This window comes from Anarhichas minor, unplaced genomic scaffold (genome assembly GCF_050575085.1).
Source record: "Anarhichas minor isolate MPS153535 unplaced genomic scaffold, ASM5057508v1 ptg000055l, whole genome shotgun sequence".
In the NCBI taxonomy this organism is placed as follows: Eukaryota; Metazoa; Chordata; class Actinopteri; order Perciformes; family Anarhichadidae; genus Anarhichas; species Anarhichas minor.
The window spans coordinates 5,454,188-5,474,976 of record NW_027466501.1 but is presented as its reverse complement, the minus strand read 5'-3'; the positions used below and the strand labels follow the sequence as shown (position 1 = coordinate 5,474,976).

The 20,789-nt window shown below is 43.4% G+C and overlaps 3 protein-coding genes across 4 annotated transcripts in view; 1 reads left to right on the top strand and 2 right to left on the bottom strand.

Moving 5' to 3' along the window:
- The window catches only part of cog5 (component of oligomeric golgi complex 5), a 54,639-nt gene extending 41,499 nt beyond the window's left edge, over positions 1-13,140 (bottom strand). Inside the window, exons 1-6 of one of the 2 annotated variants that reach the window (XM_076076199.1) lie at positions 13,048-13,140; positions 12,422-12,561; positions 11,182-11,239; positions 10,753-10,807; positions 10,283-10,352; positions 8,556-8,676 (exon numbers count right to left, since the gene is read on the bottom strand). In XM_076076199.1, the coding sequence (XP_075932314.1) occupies positions 8,556-8,676; positions 10,283-10,352; positions 10,753-10,807; positions 11,182-11,239; positions 12,422-12,561; positions 13,048-13,093 (490 nt within the window). In that variant the 5' untranslated portion in view covers positions 13,094-13,140. Of the gene's footprint in view, positions 1-8,555; positions 8,677-10,282; positions 10,353-10,752; positions 10,808-11,181; positions 11,240-12,421; positions 12,562-12,696; positions 12,964-13,047 lie in introns of those variants that run through there. The other variant, XM_076076200.1, reaches the window with a different exon arrangement.
- Positions 1,950-4,807, top strand: LOC142932010 (G-protein coupled receptor 22-like). The gene is made up of 3 exons (XM_076076205.1): positions 1,950-2,057; positions 2,307-2,453; positions 3,755-4,807. The coding sequence occupies exons 1-3, from the start codon at positions 1,950-1,952 to the stop codon at positions 4,805-4,807; spliced, it is 1,308 nt and encodes a 435-aa protein (XP_075932320.1).
- A 4,051-nt stretch (positions 13,141-17,191) lies between the features above and the next one.
- Positions 17,192-20,789, bottom strand: part of tmtc1 (transmembrane O-mannosyltransferase targeting cadherins 1) — a 92,750-nt gene continuing 89,152 nt past the window's right edge. The window contains exons 17-19 of the mRNA XM_076076069.1: positions 18,981-19,103; positions 17,622-17,699; positions 17,192-17,317 (exon numbers count right to left, since the gene is read on the bottom strand). Of these exons, the coding sequence (XP_075932184.1) occupies positions 17,192-17,317; positions 17,622-17,699; positions 18,981-19,103 (327 nt within the window). The remainder of the gene's footprint in view (positions 17,318-17,621; positions 17,700-18,980; positions 19,104-20,789) is intronic.

Genomic DNA, 20,789 nt, shown 5'->3' with positions numbered 1-20,789 from the left:
TTGAATTAGGTGGATGTGATGCAACATGCAGACCAGGAGCAAAAGATCTGATTTACATGAGACACGTTTATTTTTCATACTTATTTTACTGAAATCTTCGACGCGTTCTCTTGGCAGGATCAGAGATGGACTATGACTGAGGAGGAACGCAAGGGAAGGTGATGACAATGATGGGACAAGTCTTCTCTGGCAAGGATAAAGGGGAGACTACAAAGGCTGTGAATGTCCAACAGTCAAAGGATCAGTCTCTTTGCGTGGTTTCCAAGGACTCTATATGACATATATCTAAGTCTCTGCCATTTGGTGCAACTCTGCCTCCTCTGGGATCCCAGGGTCGATGACGGCTCAAGCCAAGAGGAACAACCACACAAGCTTGTTTTCTATTTCCCTTGGATCCTCCATCTCTACTGTCTACCGTCACTGTTCTCTGGAATATGACATTTCAAACCTGATGACATAAAGTGCTGTGGACCATATCAGGACAAGTGTGAAAGACACAAAATACCTGAGAAGTGGAGACAGGCGGATTGTTCTGGCACTGGCATCCTCTTCAAGCAGGGATGAGACTGGAGGCAACGCTCCAAGCACAACGGACAATGATGAGACAGAGCTATTCATGAAAGAAAGCATTGATCTTAGTGCACTGCACTGATGCTGCAGACCACATGCCCCCCAACGAGGGGCGGGTGTGTATTGCTTTCTGTGTTTCACAAACAGACTTTTCCCTTCGCCTGAGTGGAGCCAGTATCCCTAAAGCTTAGCTCGGACTCTTTGTTGTCCATCACACTTGAATATGTCCACAGAGGGAATGTTGTGAATCAGGTGGATAAAGAGAAGATTGATCTTGTCAGGTCACGATATGATGGGATGGTTTGACATGCTTCACCAAGTTCCTTGGATTGTTGCTGAGCTGGAGAGGCCACTGCTGGAAGGGAGAGGTGAGTTTAACCTGATATCACACTGCAAACCTTCCATAGGTCCAGAGAATACATATTCTACCGTTCTCGTATTGGGTTGCTTTAGGCTTAGCAAACAGACCGGGACACATTCTTTTAACTTGCTTTCCTGCGAGGTTTCTCACACATTGGTGAGAAATAAAAAAGACTCCCATCCCTGTCATTTTTCTTCCATCAATGTGTAGTCCAACCACATCTAAAAGAAACTTTTGCCTTCAACTGTTTATAGCTGTTCCAAACAGCCACACTCATAAGCAAGGCAAAACATATGTGGTCATAGAGAGGAGCGAATCGACAGAATCTTTCTGCAAAGGAATTCATCGTGTTTCACTCAGCGGTACACTTGAAGAAGACAAAAGCCGCATACCTTCTCCCCTATGCACGCCTGGTCGACCGCTGCATGAAGCTGGTGTGTGCTTGAGGGATTGTCTGTTTGGAAATGTGTCGTAGGAGGTGATTTCAGACGCTGCTTGATCACATGACTTGATCACATGTCTGGTATTAAACCAATTCCTCCTAACACAAACTACTAATTAGTGTGACACTCCCTACTCAACATTGACAATATAGTACTTGCATTTGACAGTACACACTAATATCAATAATGCTACCAGACTGATTATTCAGTGATGAAAGTATTGTTTGGTGAATGGATGTGAAAAATACAAAGGGTGCACTTTTTTGTGAGTCCAAAAAAACCACAGATACTAAAATATTGTGGAGCAGCAGTGTGAAGAGAAGTGAATGCCACATAATCAGTAGCCCAGAGCGCCCTGTACAGTAAGCCTGATCCTCACCTCACTGCCTGTTTACAGTACGTTACCTACAAGAAGAGAAGACCAGCTGAAAGTTCACTGGTCTGGGGACAGTTTAACAACAACAACAAAAAAGATCTGGTAGAATTTGATATGGGTTTTAATATTTATTAAATTGAATTTAAATAAACCATTTTTGTGCATACTGCTCTGCAGGCCTCTTCCTCCCATCAGGATAATGCACACATCCCCAGTGCGGATCTCTGCAGCCACCATGAGCAACACGACGGTGCTCGACACTGCTGACATGACCTCAGACGAGCCCATCTACCCCATCAGCTTCCAGGTAATGCTGCAGCCTCGCATCTCACATATGCTTTTTAATCAAATCAATGTGACATGTCAGCATATTTCCTTGCTAGCAAGTTTATCCACAGAGATCTTCTTAGGTAGAGGATATGTTCAGGAAATAATCTAAAGTATGTAAGAAGACGTTCTGGTGATATAAAGTATAAATGAATTATGATCATCCGTTATGATGACTAAAAGAACATTACATGTCACACTAAATGCCCCCATGTTCTCTTTGTGTTAGGTTTCTCTGACAGGCTTCCTACTTTTGGAGATCGTTTTGGGCTTGAGCTCCAACCTCACTGTGCTCGTCCTCTACTGTATGAAACAGAACCTCATCAGCTCCGTCTCCAACATCATCACTATGAACCTGCATGTGGTGGATGTGGTGGTGAGTCCATCTATTAACATCTAAAAGCTGCTATTTAGCCAAGAGGAATCAAGTGGTCGGATACTGAGACGACACTGCCGAGTGTGACAGAAAGGGGACTGGACGTTTCATTCACTTCATATGCTTCTGGTTTTAAAAAGGGACAAAACATCCACTACTGTGCCAGTAATTAGACAAAGTATAATAACAATACGTTTGATTATGTGCTATACACACTAATAGGTGCTACGCGTGCTGCCCCTACACGTTGATGAGGGCTTTGACTTACTCAACTAAGGTGCTGAATGCAGTGAAGTCAGCTTAACTACTTCAACCAGATGCTGCTACAACCTTCTCCACTGTGTCCATTCTGTTTATTACAACTTGGGTTATATTTCTGCAGTGCTATCATACAAACAGCAACATTTCAAGAGGGCTAGTGGAAGCTTTTCCTTCATATTTGTACTAAAAAAGGAGGAAAAAAACATGGATTTTTTGCTGGTACAGTGCCAGTTGAAAACATGTCTGTTCAGAACGGGAAGACTGTTTGGCCTGGGTGTTGCTGCTTGCCGCTTTCGCAAGAACCGCGCAAACGAACAACTTCACACTCAACACAGCTTCCTTGGCTCCTCAGCTAGACACCTGCCATGACACAGCTGAGTCACACACCCAAATGGTCAGAAACACCAGTGAAGTACACTCTGGTTCAGGAAAAACACCAGGTGCAGACATTACTTTAATTCAATTCAATTCATTTGTATAGCCCAAAATCACAAATTTGCCTCAGAGGGCTTTACAATCTGTACACATACGACATCCTCTGTCCCAGGACCCTCACATCAGAACAGGAAGAACTCCCCCAAAAAAAACCTTTAACGGGGAGAAAAGAGGGAGAGACCTTAGAGAGCAACAGAGGAGGATCCTCTATCAGGATGAACAGAAGTGTGATAGATGTCATGTGTACAGAATGAACAACATTTATTGTACCCAAAAATATCCTTCAAAAGCCTCTGAAAGCACTTAGAAAATATGCAACAGAACTGTGTACTACTTACTGTGTACTTCTACTTCAGACATTATAGTACTAATAGAGTTGAGTCACAAAATATATAATATTTAAAATATAATATATATATATATATAATATGATTGCCATTGATAATGGCTGAAGTATGGACTCTGGATTGATACAATCATAGTATAGCCTTTAGAATCGCATTGCAGTCATCGCAAACTGTGTTCTAGTTTTACCTGCTGCTCAACAAAGAATGAACAAACATGATGCATTTGGGATGTGACCTGAATTCCTGTCTTGTTTCCAGGTGTGTGTCTGCTGTATTCCGCTGACAGCAGTGGTGGTGTTACTTCCTTTGGAGACGGACACAGCCATGATCTGCTGTTTCCACGAGGCCTGCGTCTCCTTTGCAAGTGTAGCTACTGCCATCACTGTCCTGGCCATCACTGTAGACCGCTATGACATCTCAGTGCGCCCGGCGAACCGTGTGCTTACGATGGGCCGGGCTGTAGCTCTACTGGGGTCCATCTGGGCTCTATCCTTTTTCAGTTTCCTGGTTCCCTTCATGGAAGTCAGCTTCTTCATCAACTCTGGTTCAGACCTTGTGAACCAGACTGCAGTGGTCACAGTGGCTCATCCACATGAGTATTACACAGAGCAGGGTTTGTACTATCACCTGCTAGCACAGATCCCTATATTCTTTTTTACAGCTGTGGTGATGCTGGTGACCTACTACAAAATCCTTCAGGCACTTAACATCCGCATTGGTACACGCTTTCAGCACAACTTACCTAGGAAGAAGCAAAAGAGCAAAACCACTATCTCTCTGAGCACTACGACACAACCAGAGACAACCGAGGCTTCACAGAGCAGCACGGGAGTCAGGGCAGGTGGGAATGCACCTTTGGGCATGCGGGCGTCCGTGTCAGTCATAATTGCGCTACGACGAGCAGTAAAGCGTCATCGGGAGAGACGGGAGAGGCAGAAGCGAGTCTTCAGGATGTCTCTTCTCATCATCTCCACATTCTTACTTTGCTGGACCCCAATAACTGTGCTCAACACCATCATCCTCAGCACTGGGCCCAGTGATTTAACTGTTCGCCTCCGCTTGGGCTTCCTGGTGATGGCCTATGGAACCACTATCTTTCACCCTCTCCTCTATGCCTTCACTCGGCAGAAGTTCCAAAAGGTTTTGAAAAGCAAGATGAAGAAAAGGGTGGTGTCTGTAGTAGAAGCCGACCCTACGCCAAACAATGAAGTCATCCATAACTCGTGGATTGACCCCAGGAGAAATAAAAAGGTTACCTTCAAGGACACGGATGCCAGACAGAAATGTCTGTGCTCACAAGACGTAGAGTAAAGGAGTAACCTAAATGTAAATATGTTGTATCTGCAGAGTTGAAATGAATTGGTTACATTCCACTTATAAAAGTAAAGTAACCGACTATGGCAGAAACATTTTTAAAAGCTGGTGCTGATGGAGGCAGATACGGAGCTTTGTTTATCCAAAGAAAGACGTGGAAGTATTTGGAAAAAAGAAACACAGAAGAAATCCAACTATGATGGGGAAATATACTACAAGCCTCAACAAGCTAAACACACGTGCTCATTAACAATGGAGTACAGCCACCACGGGCAGCTTACTACCCTGAGATCAGAGGAATATAGAGGTACAGGGGAGGAGTTTCCTTAAAGTAAAACCACATGTAGAGTGAAACTACCTGCAGCAGAATGTGTACGAGTTCAAGGATTGCATTTACAGTTTTTCTTCTGTACAAAATATGTCTCAAAATAGGTGTCATAGACACACCAGGGTTATTTATTGCTATTTGTGATGAAATATTGTGTTGAGTGCTATCAAGGACAATTCAGTAGGACTGGGCGATGTGACGATATATTTCAAACCATAAAAAATATCTATGGTTAATATTTTTTCTATTTCGTTTCTATCGTGATGTCTAAAAAACTGTGTAGCGGCAATATGATTAGGACACCACTTTACGTTGCATATGGGAGCAGGAGCAGAGTGGAGCTCAAGCAAACAGCTGTTTTGCTTCCAGAGAGCACAACATGCAGAAACGTTCTCAGGCTCAGCCCAACCGAGACAAGAGGAGCTCGCAAGAAAGCCAGACACGGACCACAGAACCCATCTCCTGCACAGTTCACACAACAGTCCCTCGACAGACATATCTGGAGTGCAGGCTTCTTTTCTCTTCTTCACCACACACTCTGATACACAGAAATGCATTAACAGTGTTTTGTTTGTGGCTAAGCCAGTTTAGATATCAGGCCAGGCCTGTTTAAAGAAGATATCCATAAGGCCGATGTTTGTCTAGATTTATTTTTTTCTCGAGAAGTTCACTTGAACCTCTTATGTTCATTTTGCACTAAAGTTCTTAATACAATTAGGAAATACTCTTTTCATTTGTTAAGTATTTAATTCACACAGTATGCAACTGCCTTACAGTACAGTATTGTTACCATAACAATTGTGAAGTAATCTGTCACTGGATGAGGCAGCACAAAGGAATGGAAACTCCACGGGGGTCGGACTCAGTTGAAGTCTGGTGATTTCAGATCAAACTTAGTCTGAACCAGAGCAGAAGGTCACAGGTTTAGGGCATTAAAGCAACAGTTCACCCTCAAATCAGAAATACATTTATTGTCCTCTTACCTGTAGCGCTGTTTCCCTAAACCACTACCTGATCACTCCATGTAGACATCTCATTGTAGTCACACTTAATGCTCTCCAGGACATCTACAACTTATCCACATACACTCATGGGTTTTACATGACAAGTAGCCAATTAAGTGCATATATTATTAGTCTCTTCATTTCAAAATCTGTGTTGAGGTTTTTATAACAGCTATTATTTGCATTTGATGCAAATTTGGAGACCAAGATGTCTTTAGCGCTGCAGCTATTTGGTTATAGAAAAATGACCAATAGAGAAGCTTAAATTCAACCCTGATGATGGCGCATGAAAGGGGAAGGGATCACCAGAATGATTACAGTCTGATTAGAGTAAAACATGAATGTTTATTCCAAACCTCAACGCAAACCTGTCCAACAGCTGTTAACCCCTCATGGTGACGTGAGAGAACACGTCTTTGGGATTGCCACGGTATAATTAGGGCTCATCCTCTGGAGACCATCAAGCCCTGTGGAAAATTTGACCAAAAGTGTGTGGACATCATTTTGTGTATATCAGCTAAAAAGTCTATATCATGCATTTTATTAAAGAATTTCCAATTGTGGTAACCTCTGGGGAAAGGAAATCAAACTACTCTGCAGACGACCTTCTTAAAGCCCCACTCAAGTGATTCCAGGACCCCACAGTGTGAAGCAGAACCAAACACAGAGCAGCAAAACACACTTGAGAAATTGTTGGAATTGTTGGTCAACAGCTGACCGGCACAGCAGAGACAAGAAGCAGACACTGAGTCACCTTTAAGAGGTTGTTGGTGAGGACACTGACCCCATTTAAAAGGACTTTGCAGCCAATGGAATTTGTGGGAGCCTCTGTGTGTGTGTGTGTGTGTGCGCCATATGAGAAGTGGTCATCGGCTTGCAGGCCCAGGCTGCTGAAAACACTCTGAATGCCTTGTGATAACTAAGGGTCGTACAGATAGATAACTGGTGGCAGTGACATTAGATGCATCAATATGACTTTTGGTCTGCTGACACCAGAAGGTCACAGTCCTCTGAACCTCCAGCTAATGTTAAACGCTACAATTCTGACCAACACAATGACCACGTCTATGATGAAGAGCTCAGAGAACAGGTCCTGGGATTGAATGGGTCACTGTTGTGACTCTGCAGACACCAGTTGAATCTAATTCTACAAATAGTAGAATAGTCCACTAACGATGTTGGTGTAAACTAATCTGTATCTGCAACAGTGAATAAAAAGCGGGTTTAAAGAGATACTGCACACTTACACACGTGTTTTTGTGTTGTAAAGTAAATGATGTATCTGTACCTTGATGTAACACATCAATGCTGGTGTTAATATTGACATTTGCAACTAAATTTACAAAAATCTGCATTTCATGGGTTGAAAATAGCTCAACACGCCATTACCGTATTAAATGAGTGCTGAACCTCTGGAAGGCCAATGCTGAGATAGAGTCGAATAATTAAAGCCCATTCGTAACATTACAGAGCACTGACATGTAAGAGGCCAGCAGCTCTCAGCAACTAGGGAAAGATGCTTTCATAAAATTGTGATTTACGGTGATATTTATATCTGCAGACCCAATACTGCCTGAAAGACTCCAGAGCTAAAGTTCTAAGACCCTTGAATGTTACCTGTACCCTTGAGTCGCTGATTGAGGTTTCACCTACATGTATGACATTTGGCAAGCAGGTGGAGACACACAAAAAGAATCTTGGAGGTATACCGCAAACCCAACAGGAAGTCAGCCATTTTGAATTGAATGTGCCATTTTAACCCATTTTGCCTTTTACAGGCACTTAAACTACCTCAGACCACAGGTTTATTCAGATCGACTTCAAATTTGGTCAGCACAATCTGAAGACCTTTGTGATCAAAAGTTACCAAACTTTATTGTTTTCAAGCAACATTGCTGCCATGGCGTGGTGCCGAAAAAGCGGCTTTTCGCCATGAAACAGGAAGTTGACGTACTGTTCAATCTGCTCCAGATTTCTTCTGCATGATAAGATGTACATGCCTCATAGACTCCTAGCACCACCCTACACTTAGGCCCCGTCCTCTTCACTAACTCAGACCCTTACTCTGTCAACTAAAAGTGAGCATTAGGCCAATATATATCAATAATATAATATAAAATAGATATTAGCAAAGGAATTATTACCCGTTTAACTTATTAACACGAGCTCCAAGTAGCCTATAATAGATCATTAAAACTACTACTTGAAAGATTTGTACAATAATGAATTCCCTTATCATTTGAATTGTGTTTATGCAAATGACAATAACAAAATAACATTTAGACTTCTTCAGGACGGCAGAAATAGGAATCGGCAGGTCAGACTTTTATAACATCAGAAGTGGCCAAGAAAATGGCAATTGGTGCATCTGCGGTTTTCTATAACAGATGGGAATAAACAATCATGTCCTTACCTAGTTCATTGAGGCTCTGAGCGGCCTTGGTGATCTCCCTGCTGCCCCCCTGGAGCTGACCCTGGAGCCTCTTGCTCAGGTACAAGATACGAATGATCCTTCTCAGCAGGTCACAGGCCATCTGAAGCAAGAAGAGACGTAGGGGGACACGGTGAGGAACGCAAGCAAGAATTACAATATCATTGCTTCATCAAATAAACGTGAAGTTGATCTGGGAGTGGCACTTCAGTCGCTTGGTTCACAGCTGGCAGCTTATGTCTTCTCAGACTGATACAACCTGCCACCAAAAACATTCTGTAGTTTTTGTTAAGGAGTCACAACCCATTCAAAAACCTGAAACCACATTAGCTCCATTATTTCAGAATCTTCACCATTGATACAGTATGTAAGATAGAAATACATTTAAAACATAATAATACAACTCAAAAACAGTCTAACATTGAAGATAAAATAGATAAAACAGGATACAGAGCCGGAGCACAGGATTACCAGTCAGCAGTCAGAATGTGATGTCACACTAACTGTACTTATAATATGTATTATATTATAATATGTAATACATGCTTTACAGGCGAAGGAAAATTTCACACGTTATGGTTGCTATGGCAACTCATATGGTAACCATGGAGCTGTTCCTGCTTCTAAAGGATAGCACAGAACAGTGTGAGCGAGCTCAGTGCACTGCTAGCAGGAGCAACAGAGGTGTAGCCTGTCAGGCCTCTGTGATGCTGCGAGTGTGAGTAACATACATGGATGAGAGAGAGAGAGAGAGAGGGAGGGAGAGAGAGAGAGAGAGAGAGACAGAGAGAGAGAGACAGAGACTGAGACTGACTGAGAGAGAGAGAGAGACAGAGAGAGAGACAGAGACTGAGACTGACAGAGAGAGAGAGAGAGAGAGAGAGACAGAGAGAGAGAGACAGAGACTGAGACTGACTGAGAGAGAGAGAGACAGAGAGAGAGACAGAGACTGAGACTGACAGAGAGAGACAGAGACAGAGAGAGACAGAGACGGAGAGAGAGAGAGAGAGAGAGACGGAGAGAGAGAGAGAGACAGACTGAGACAGAGACAGAGGTGGAAGAAGTGCTGACCACGGGTAAAACAGTCGCACACTTGTAGCCGCCGAATGGAATACTGTGAATACTTATGTATGTGTTGTACTTTCGTTCTTTATTTTTAATAGATTTGCAAACATTTTAAACAAACTCTTCTCACTTTGTCATTATGAGGTATTGTGTGTAGAGGTTTGAGGAAAAGAATGAATTGAATCCATTTTGGAATAAGGCTGTAACATAACAAAATGTGGGAAAAATGAAGCGCTGTGAATACTTTCCAGATGCACTGTAACTCATATCGAAGGCTCAGGCAAGAGACGAGACATAGTCCCACACACACACACACAGAAAATGTGAAAACTGACCTTTTTACAGCCGCTGTGTCATCAATATTCAATCATGATTTCCCTCAGCCACCCAGGGCTCCTCCTGAGCTGCACCCACCTGGTCGAGCAACAGGTGGGTGCAGCTCAGTTTGGAGGCACATAACAAAGCTCTCTCCTACACAGCCTCAGCTTCTTTGTGGGTTTGGGAAAGCTTGGAATCAATTGTAAAATAATGTTCTTCAGTAAAACTGGCACGCAGTTTCTTCTGCCATCTCAAAAGAAAAGTGACAGATTGGCACACAGCCACAGAAAATGAAGTGTAGAATCATCATCATGAAGTGTGTGTACCTGCAGTCGGGCCAGCTGGGTGATTCTGGCCACAATCTTGTTGTACGGGTCAACGATCTTCGTCCTAATCCTGAGAGAGGAGCATGGCTTCATTAAGAACCAGAGGTGCATAGAACAGCAACATAAAGACCATTTACACAAACCTGGAGCTTGAAATAATAATCTATTTAAATTCCAGGTTGTAAAGCAACAATAGTAAAAACACAGAGGGGGTGAATACTTGCAGGGCTAAGATGGAAAAAGGTAACGTGGTGCATCTTAAGATAGATGGGAGGAGCTTTTGAGTGCTAAACTCTAATGAAGCGTGTTCTCGTCAACCTCAACGTTTATGGTTCCTTATGTAGCAAACATTAAATATTTGATGATATTGAGAATCATCTTTTTCTTTTAAACCAAGTTTTCAAATTAAATAAACAATCATGTAACATCAAGGCCCAACTAATAGAAGCAGCAAAGGAGAACAGATGTACCTGTCAACAGCTGCCTGCAGAGCACTGATCCGTGTCTGCATCATCTGAAGGACCCCTGAAAACAACAACAACAACATGTTCCTGACACTACAAGTGACTTTAAGAGCTACTTTCTCAGCAGACTTAATCTGAAAGATAATGCCCCCCCCTTGTGGTAAAACCCATGAACTGCAATGATGGAACAAGGCAGAGTTTGAAAAACAGGTCACAGCAGGTCATTATTTAAACATACAATGCAAATATCCAATTTTCCAATAATCACTACTCGACAATACTGTTGAAAAATCTGAATTATTACAAAAGTATTGTCAGGCAGACTGACATGAACTGAAGCCAATGACAGTCAGGAAGAGAAAGATATTCTAGAGCCGTGGTGCCAAGTGTGTTCATAACGTCATAATAGTGGCATACAGAAATGTGTCTCTTTACCTTCAAGGGACTCTATCCCCGTCGCCTGAGACAGTAAGTCTTCATGTCTGGCCACAACCTGGAAAGAAGCAGTAGAAACTTAGATGGATGGCTATCATGGGTACCACTTTGTTCAGATGTCCCCCTCACCAGCAAACCTTTAAAACATAATTCCATATAATCTGGGGTCTGTTGCTTTCCCTTCACACTGACTCAGTGACAGTTGGCCAGGGTCCCTTAATAAGTGTGCTTGTTTAAAGCCTCGGCTGCACCTTCCACAACGGCAGCGCAGCATCGTGACGAGGACACGTTTGGATCATTTATGCCCCGTACGCGCTTCTCCTTGCAGCTAACTGATGTTCTCCTCACACTTCTTTATTTTCTCAGCCCATACGCAACGTCACAACGTCTGCCACACAGAACCCCTGTGAGGGCTGTGTCCGATGGCGTTACGTCACTGTGGTCGTGCAGACATCAAGCAAGAATACTGCTGAGCTCAGTGTGTTCTGAGTAACGGCTGTTTTCATAGTGTTGTGCTTAAATAAAGAAATGCGCCTTCTTGTCGTCAAAGATTAGATTAGAAATGATTATAGTGTCTATTTTCCTTTAGTATTTATTTATGTCCATAAAGTACACAGAAAGAACATGAAAGAATATATGTACGTATCTGTCAGGACCTCGCTCAGAGGTCATCATTACCATAATAAGGTAAGAACATAATACGGTAATAACACTACTTCAGGAGCAACAAATTCAAATGGCTGGCATTACCGTGGTTTTGCACATTATTTCTTCTCATTCATTTGTGACTTTATAATCTTGCACATTTGTTAGGTTGTTCTCTGAATATTAGGCCCCTACCCTGGCTCTGTCATTATGCTATTCATTAGTTTAACCTACAATAGCCAAAGTGCTGCTTATTGACCTGGTTATGTCGTTAAATAGCACGAGGAAGGCAAAACTGCAATGGGTGAAACGAACACACACGATTGTCTGTCCCACATCTAAAGGACCTGCTGCTGTGTGGCTGATTGTGTGAATGCTGCATTAGCTATTTGAAGCAGACTGTGTCAAGTCTGACTTGGTATTTACTGTAGAATTTCCAAGCTCAGGTTATTTGCAGCACACACATTTGTACGTATAGATGGTCATTTGTAAACGAAGCTCTGAGTAGTGAATCTTCATGTCACCGTATCGGACATAGGTTGAGACCCTTGTTGAGACCCTTGCGGCAGTGTGCGGTGGTGTATTGGGTCTGTACCTGGCTGTGCAGCTCCTTGTCCAGCTGACTGATGCCCTGTGCCAGCTTGGCCAGTTGCTCAGCAATGACAGCATGGTGAATAGCCTCAGCGGTGTAGGTCTTCACATCAAAGCCATCTGCCAGGAAATCCGTGTAGCACCCTGTAAACACAGCAGCACGTCGTGTAACCGTTCATACTCACAACAGGGCATACTATTCCCAAACCTCACTTGTGTGTGTGTGTGTGTGTGTGTGTCTTAAACTGATGCTGAAACTAAATCCTGCCTCTCTTCAACCTTTGTGCAGACTGGATGAGTGCAGTGGAGGCTGCTGTCTCTCTCACTCGCTTGCTCGTTACTTCTTAGTCTCTAGGTTGTTAGTCCGTCTGTACCAATGAGCGGAACAAACTGGATTCAAGTGCCGAAAACACGTTTTTGCGAATGTGCTTATCTGAACAACCACGTCACTATTAAAGTGAAGATACGCGATAGCTGCTTAAGTTAGCTCGGAAAAGGGATTGTGTAGAGCTAACTAGCTGCGGACGAATGTGGAAATGTGTCAAAGCTGTTGATAACATGTTTCAGAACTATCGATGAACACACTCGGTACCACGCACAGCACCGCTGCCACTCATACAGCTGCTTTACCATCTTTCAAAAGTGGATTCGTGGAAGCTTCTCTGACGTTCTCCATGTTGATACTTCCGCATGTGACGTTTAAACTGAGAGACGGAGCGCGTCTTCTTCTTCTTCGTTTTCTTTATTGGAACTATCGTTAAAGGCGCAGTACCGCCACCTACTGTGGAGGAGTGTGAGCCAGCGTTTCATATTCCCTCAGCACCAGGAGAATGCTCTTTATACAAACAAGGCTTTAGTTTTTACTTGACTAACTTTGCTCAATATATTCATATATTATATATTCATATATTATATATTCATATATAAGACTCAAAACTCCCACCCCACAATACTTTAATATATTCTTTAGCTCATGTTTAACGCTTTCTTCTTCTATGCCACATTCAAACAGACCTGATGGACAGTTCCCCTTTAACTGCATTGTTTCATTTAACCCTGTGTGCCTCAGTCTTGATATGATTGTTTGCTCTCTGAAGTTTTTTCCTATTGTTTTAGTTTTCTTCACACTTTTTGCTTCATCTCATAGAGATGACGCCCTTTGTTTCCTTCATCACAATGCTTTTGCCAGGCAGTGATAATATTGCTCCGTATTACTGCTTTTACATCAGTGTTGTACCAAGCCTCGTGTGATAGGCATAACAATACTTTAGGGCCCCCAATACAAACGGTGCTGTAATTTCCTGGGGGGGCCTCACACACGTCACCATCATTTATCTCATCTGTCAAATCACCGAGATACGATTGGATGGGCGGCACCCAATCACCAGCCCCTGATGTAAAGACAACACTTTTAGTGAAACATTACAACACATGTTCCTGCAATTCATCCCACAAATCATAAAGCATCAGTCTGGCATGGGCAGTGGTCTTGGCCCCTATGAAGACATCTTCTCTGAGGGACCCTCTGCCGTCCCCATTAAGCTGTTGCACCATTGCCACTTCATCTGAGATAAAACAGAATTGCCGCACATCGTAATGATGGCTGAACATCAGCTATGTAAATCTGTCTGGTTTAGTGATCAGCGATCAAGAGGACATGTTACTCCTCATGCTAAACCTGCCTCACAAAGCGTTTAGGAGTCCTGGCTGCTTTGTTGACACAGACTTTGTAAAGATGACGCCCTTTTCAAAGTCATCATGTATTTGAGCTGCTCTCCTTGGGTAGCCAGAAGCTTCTGGTTGCATTGGAGAAATGTTTTTGACATAATCCCATAACAATGTATCTGTCTTGTTGGGAGAATGCCACACTAGGATACATGGATACATGGTTTCAACCGCCTTTTGACGCGAGACCCAAATCTGTCTATCACGGTCACTGTCCGTGCATTCACTCGTGCACACTAGCTGCACTGTGGGAACATGAGTTTGCCGTTAGACCTGCAGGGCATGACAGGATGGAACAAGCCCTTTAGTGGGAACACAGTAGACTTCACAAACCCAAAATAATTATCAATAGAATCAAAATCCTTGTGGATAATCTGTGGGTCCCCAACTGGATACTGTTCTGTTGCCTGAATGGTCGGATACATACTTGTGGAGTCGGATTTTTCTTTGTTACGTCCATAAACGTCTGGACCGCAAGGTTTGAGTTGTTTTTGAGTTGTCTGCAATAATAATAATTCAGCAGATGTACATGTAAACATCTCTGTGAATCTAAATAGTGGGTTATACGGGTTCACCACAGGTTGTCAAGGCTTATACATAAACATCTGTAATATTAATAGCAATAACTCCAAACACCATTTAATAAAAGATATACTTTATTTTCTTGGTGAAAGTCAGTCATTGCCCTAGTCACTTCATTTTCACCCCATTGTCATTCCACAACAATATTCATTCATAATCCATAATCCACATCACTGTTAACAAAACCACAGCAAGAAACCAAACAGCAGTCTTCAGGTTATGGTACGCATGAAGTCACACGTTCAGCTCTTCACACAGGAGGAGATAAACTAGCTCATTATACTAGCAATATCATCTTAGAATGTTGCTAGTTCTGTAAATGGAGGTCAGAAGAACATAGCAGAGTTTACGTCTAAAGAAAAGGCAGCCGTCATGATTCTTACATTTAATCATGTAATCACAGATCTCTACAGACTTTGCATTTTGTTATCCTGTTTCACTGATGTACTCGAGCAGGGAGTGGGAATAAAGTCTAACTTGTGTCAGACCTCCTCATCTCTTCAACACAATAATCCAAACTCAAGGGTCCACTTACTGGCTTCTTGGAGCTTTCAACTGTGTGTCTTCAGTGAATAGAGCTGACTCGTGTCATCAGATGGCAGTGAGTGCAGACCAACAGAAAAAAATTGATTTTAAGATGATCACAGGATTCAAGTTTAGTTGGCACTGAGAATTGCTTTTGTCGATTTGAATGACAAATGTTGCCAGAGGCAACATTACATCAGCTGCAGCTAGTTAGCATTAAAGCTAGGGTTGGAAATCTTCTTCAAAAACATTTGAGCTATATTAGTAGAGATCGTCATTGAGGCCAAACAGCAATAAATGAATCAAATGTTCTGACAGAAAAAGAAAAATAATCTGCATCTGTCGCAGGACTGTATAAAGCCGTCCCATTCAGATTGACTGGTGATGACGTGATGACGTACCTGCCCGTCCACCTGCCTGCGCACACACTGCCCATGTGCTCATTTTGCATCAGTCTTCCACTAACTGCTAGCTCGACAGCTGTGAGTACTAACAAGTGGCACGTTTGTTGTTTATGTGCATTATGAAAAGAGAGAGGCATGAAGAGACGAGCTGTCATTGTTGCCAACTTGGAGACTTTCTCGTTACTTTTAGCAGGTTTTGGAGACAGTGCTGCTCGCTAATTTCTTAGGAACGGGGTTGGCAATATTGCTCAGGGTTTTTTGGTTGGAGATCAAGCGTGCCCTCACTAGTTTCTCAACATTACCAACACAAGCTTTAATGCCAGACTCGCCAAAATTAAACTTTGCCATTATCTGTTTAATGTGCTTTCTGCAAGAGGGTGTCGGTTCTCGGCCAAAGATCCCTTGTGAGGTAACAGAAACACCACTCGGTGGTCTCGGTGGACGGTGTGGTATTATAGTTCAACAAGGCCAACAGAGTCGAGCTGTCAGAATGTTTCAAGTAAACGTTGATGGACTTTCAGCTCATGTACTCTCAGCTTTAGGACTACACTTGAGACCTGCTTGTGACCAGTATTGAACAGTAGCACTATATACAGTAGCTATTTTGCGGCAGCGTTTGGGTTGCATAGCGATTTTCAAAGGTGCAACATTTACAGTAGCAGGCTGTTATTGCTCAAGTGGCACAACCAACTGCTACAGTTGTTCAGACTTTGCACCCAGAGATTCCCAGTCTTCTGATTCAGGAGAGAATCAGGCTACTGGGCTGGTTTGACAGTATGGAGCAGAGAGAGAGGGAACGGTAGCTGACCTGTCCTGTTCATTTACTTCAACTAAAGTGTAGAGTTGCTGTGCCTTCATTATTTCCAATGAAGAGTATCCTGTATCGTCATAAGCTACATATTCAAAGCAGCTTCCCCAACCCTGCTTGTGATTTGCAGAACAATGACTGTCCTCGTCAATGTCCCACCTACGGTTTGGTGTTGGATATAAATGTCCTCCTGGACTTTGACTCCTTCTTGGTCAATGCTGACCGACCACTGAGACTTTGAGCTTAGATTATTCTGTTCCACATTCTGTTTCCATCCAGATTTACTTCAAAGTAATAACATGTTCCACACCCCCCCACTGCACTAATGTAAATACATGAACAGTTCTCACATAGGAATTACAATCTGTGATGAAGTGCCATAGCGGAAATGCCTTCACATGGACCTACATAGTAAATCAATCAAACACAAAAGTCTAAAGCGGATGTGCAATCCCTTGATGAAGATGAATCAATCGACTCTGTCTACACCAGGAAAGGTGTCTGGACTGTAGCTCCACCAGTCTCTTTGACTCCACACCCGGTGCACCTCCAAACACGCTGCAGACCTGACAAGCTCCCCCTCGTCCTCTTGTCCTCTGCTCTCACTAGGGCTGGTGATCTTAGTAGCCAGCTGCCTGGTGGCTGGTGTTTGGGCTTTCGAGGGCTGGGCTGTGCCCTGCTCTCCTTATCTGTGCCCAGGATGGTACAGTGTCTGGAGTCCCGTGGTGGTCTACGCGCCCCCTGTCAGTCTTCTCTCCAGTCGGTCCAGCTTGGCCAAGTTTTCTTTCAGCAGTTTGGAGCCAGGACTCAGAAGCAGGGCTCGCTGGTAGTACATCCTGGCTGATGCATAGTCTCCCTGCACACACACAACAATACATGTATACAGCAATATGTGTTCCATCCAGAATGAACTTAGCTTAACTGCAGTTTACTGTTTAAGAAGTGTTTAATCTAAGCCCAGCTGATGCACAAATCACCTAAATACTAGGAATGGGTGTGAGTGGTAGATTAAGGAATTACTAATCTGACACATAACTGATCCAATTTCTTTTTTTCCCTTTAGTATTCATTGATTGTGAGTAAATCAGCATCTATGGAAAAACACACCGAATGTCAGTGTTGTTGTGTGTTGACTTCAGTAATGAATCGATGTTCGCTACCTTAATGTGCTGAATGCCTCCCATGTTCATCCAGGCCTGCGACTGGTCAGGTTTGAGTTCCACAGCCAGCTTGTAGCTCTGGTGGGAGAGAACAAAAGCAGACTGGTCAGTGTCATATTCCACTCAAGGAACAACACGGTTTATATTATAGTGAGGGAGGGAACGATATAGGATCATATAGCGGATCATGATAAAAAACACTCAATGACAATGATATATGATGAAAGTATAAATCTTTTTTATACTTGTCACTTGTACAGATACCTGTACAAGTGACATAAGATGGAGACAGCGACATTAACAGAGTGAACCGGTAGAGGGCTTTATGGTACAGGAAGGTTGTTTGTAGACTACGCGTGTCTCTAATATGACGGCTTCAATAAAGCCTGACACCCTTGAAGTCGAGATAGGCTAGCTGAGGCACATCGCTATTACAGAATTTAAGCTGCAATGAGGAGGCCTGGTGGTGATGAGGGAGGCCGGTGAGTCTGAAGCATGTTTGGCCCTGAGGAGTGCATGGACAGCTCGCTGGATTTAGACTGAGACTGCATGGTGGCAATCAGCTTGTTACAAGTGGAGGAAAGAGTTCTCTCCTCTACACATTCTGGGCCGACAGAGAGTGTGTGTAACAGCAGCATGGATGTACTAAAGGCAGAAGACAAGCATATCCAAACAAAAACAGCAGTGAGATGAGAGGTTAACGATGTAGGTGTGTCATTGTGCTATGGATAAAAGAGACCGGCTGATATCATGATCGACAGCCCCAAACAATGAGAGCAAGGACATGATGAGTGAGCCTGTGTGAGAGCAGTGAACGGCAGAATGAGTGAGAAAGAAACCTTCAGGCCTAAGTATGCAGAAGTATAGTCTCCCTGACTGAACTGAAGCTAGCGCTTCATGTAGTTGTATTGGAGGGCTGATGGAGCAGTTTTGTTAAGTGATTCACAATGAATGCAATGAGGAGACTGTAAAGTTACTCAAATGAATGCATGAAACAAACATGTTATGGAAACGGGAATTCATTAAAAACTTGAAACTTTATTTTAAATTGTCATATTCGTTGATAAAAGTTGACCTCTGCACTTAACCCATCGTCAGCACTGAGGAGCAGCTGTAAAGCGCCCGGGGAGCAACTCGGGGTTCAGTGTCTTGCTCAAGGACACTTTGACATGCAGACATGAGGAGCCGGAGATTAAACTGCCCACCTTATGATTAAAGGACGACCTGCTCTACCCCCTGACTTCCATTGTACTTTGCCAATTTTCTGGAAATTTGGGTTAAAATTTGTGCCACATTTGGATAGAAACCTGTGTGAAGAGACTGAGACAGAGCAAGTGTGGAGGAAGAAGAGAGCGGTACCTCGAAGGCTTGGTCCAGCTGGTTCATCTCTCTGAGCTGGTTTCCTTTGGAGAAGTACAGCTCTGCCCTCACTGTCACATCACTGGGACTCTGCTGCAGGGCCCTGTCCAGAGCATCCAGCGCCTGGCACACACACACATCAATGAACATTCACACTAAGAGTCCCCGTCTCTTACAGTTGAGTGTCTTGCTGTTTGAGTGTGCTTTCTAGGCTCTACAGAAAGACTACCTTCTAGTTTGAACAAGGAGCCAGAGAAGAAGAAGCAGACAATGCAGAGCAGAGGAAGCCTAAACTGATTTAAAGCAGAGTTAGACTGAAAGGTGAGTACGGAGATGAAGAGCGTCATCGTTTAATCCCGTCTCTCTGACAGAGTGCAGCGTCAGCTTTATCACTGCCACACTGACAGAATCAAAGAATTTGATCTGTTTCTGGATTTGTGTCAGACTCCATGTTGTTGGGGACTACGATAGCAGAAGCAGTGGATCCCTGCTTCATCTCTACTGTAGTCCAGCTGAGCCTGCACCCACTGTCCCAAAAACATGAGACACACTGACAATGTTTTATTTCCACTCTTAGAGTAAAGCCCAGAAGCTGCAGATACTGTCCCGGGGGCTAACATTTAAAACATGACAAATTATATGCATTGAATGTTCAGATGATGTCTGTATTCATTCTCTCTTGTTGAAACACCAAACTGACATCAAAGAACTATCAGCAACAAAGACCGACTGTTGTGTTGCCTCAAGTTGCCGTGTCTGGGTGAAAAAGTTGCACTTGAACTCACGGCAAAGACTAAAGCCAATTGCTATTTACACACAGATGTTCTGCGCCCGCTTGAGAGGCAATAACTCCCCATTCCAGCAGCTTTATTCAAAAAGTGAAACCAGAAGCCCAAGGACTACACAAAGCACAGCAGCGTTTGCCTACCATTTTCCCACCACTCTCACTCATTACTTAGTTTCATTCCAAATGGCCATGTTGTTATGTGAAGATATGTGTGTGAATGATCAGATGAGATGAAGATGAAAAGGAGGAGAGCCTTCGGTGTGCGCCCTCTTGACTTTAGTCATTTCGCTTGCTTTCCTCACTTCCTGTTCTCGTGAACTGATTCGCTTAAGCTGGACAGCCAATCGGAGTGATTTCTCTCACCAATGGGCTCCGCATGCTCAATTGGCATGTGCGGGACACACCGCAAAGACCAGGGCCACAGACACTCGCCGAGGGCCCGACTGTTGGCCTGGTGTGTGAGGGTTTAGGGTTAGTCTACAACTATTACAAAGGAGAAGATTGGGAGGAGCAAGTTTATGTAGGGTCCATTATGTTACATATCTCATATCTTTGCGTTAATTGCAAAGCTGGAGTCAGGGCGTACTTAGCCTAGCTTAGCATCAAGACTGGATGCAGGGGGGAAAAGCAAGCCTCGCTCTATACAAAGTTCACACCTACCAAACGTCTAAGTCCATCTTGTTTGTTCAATCTGTACACAAACAAAAAATGACAAGTTGTGGTTTTAGAGGGAGTTACATGGTTAAGAGTTACTTCTTTATGAAAGACTGTATCCTCCCACCCAGCTCTGCTGAGCAGAATCTCCTGCTATAGTGCGGGTTGCCAGATACGGTCGATGAGCACACAGAGCAGGACATGTTATGTCTCTCCGTGCACCAAAGTCTCCAGTTTAGTTGTCAACATGTAGCTCAAGACAGCATGGATGCTTGCGCTAATGGGAAGATGGCTCTGTTTGTCATTAAGTAGGGCTTCTAACACAGGGCACATACGGTGTGACAGCCAGTCGTAACAACTGAACCAGA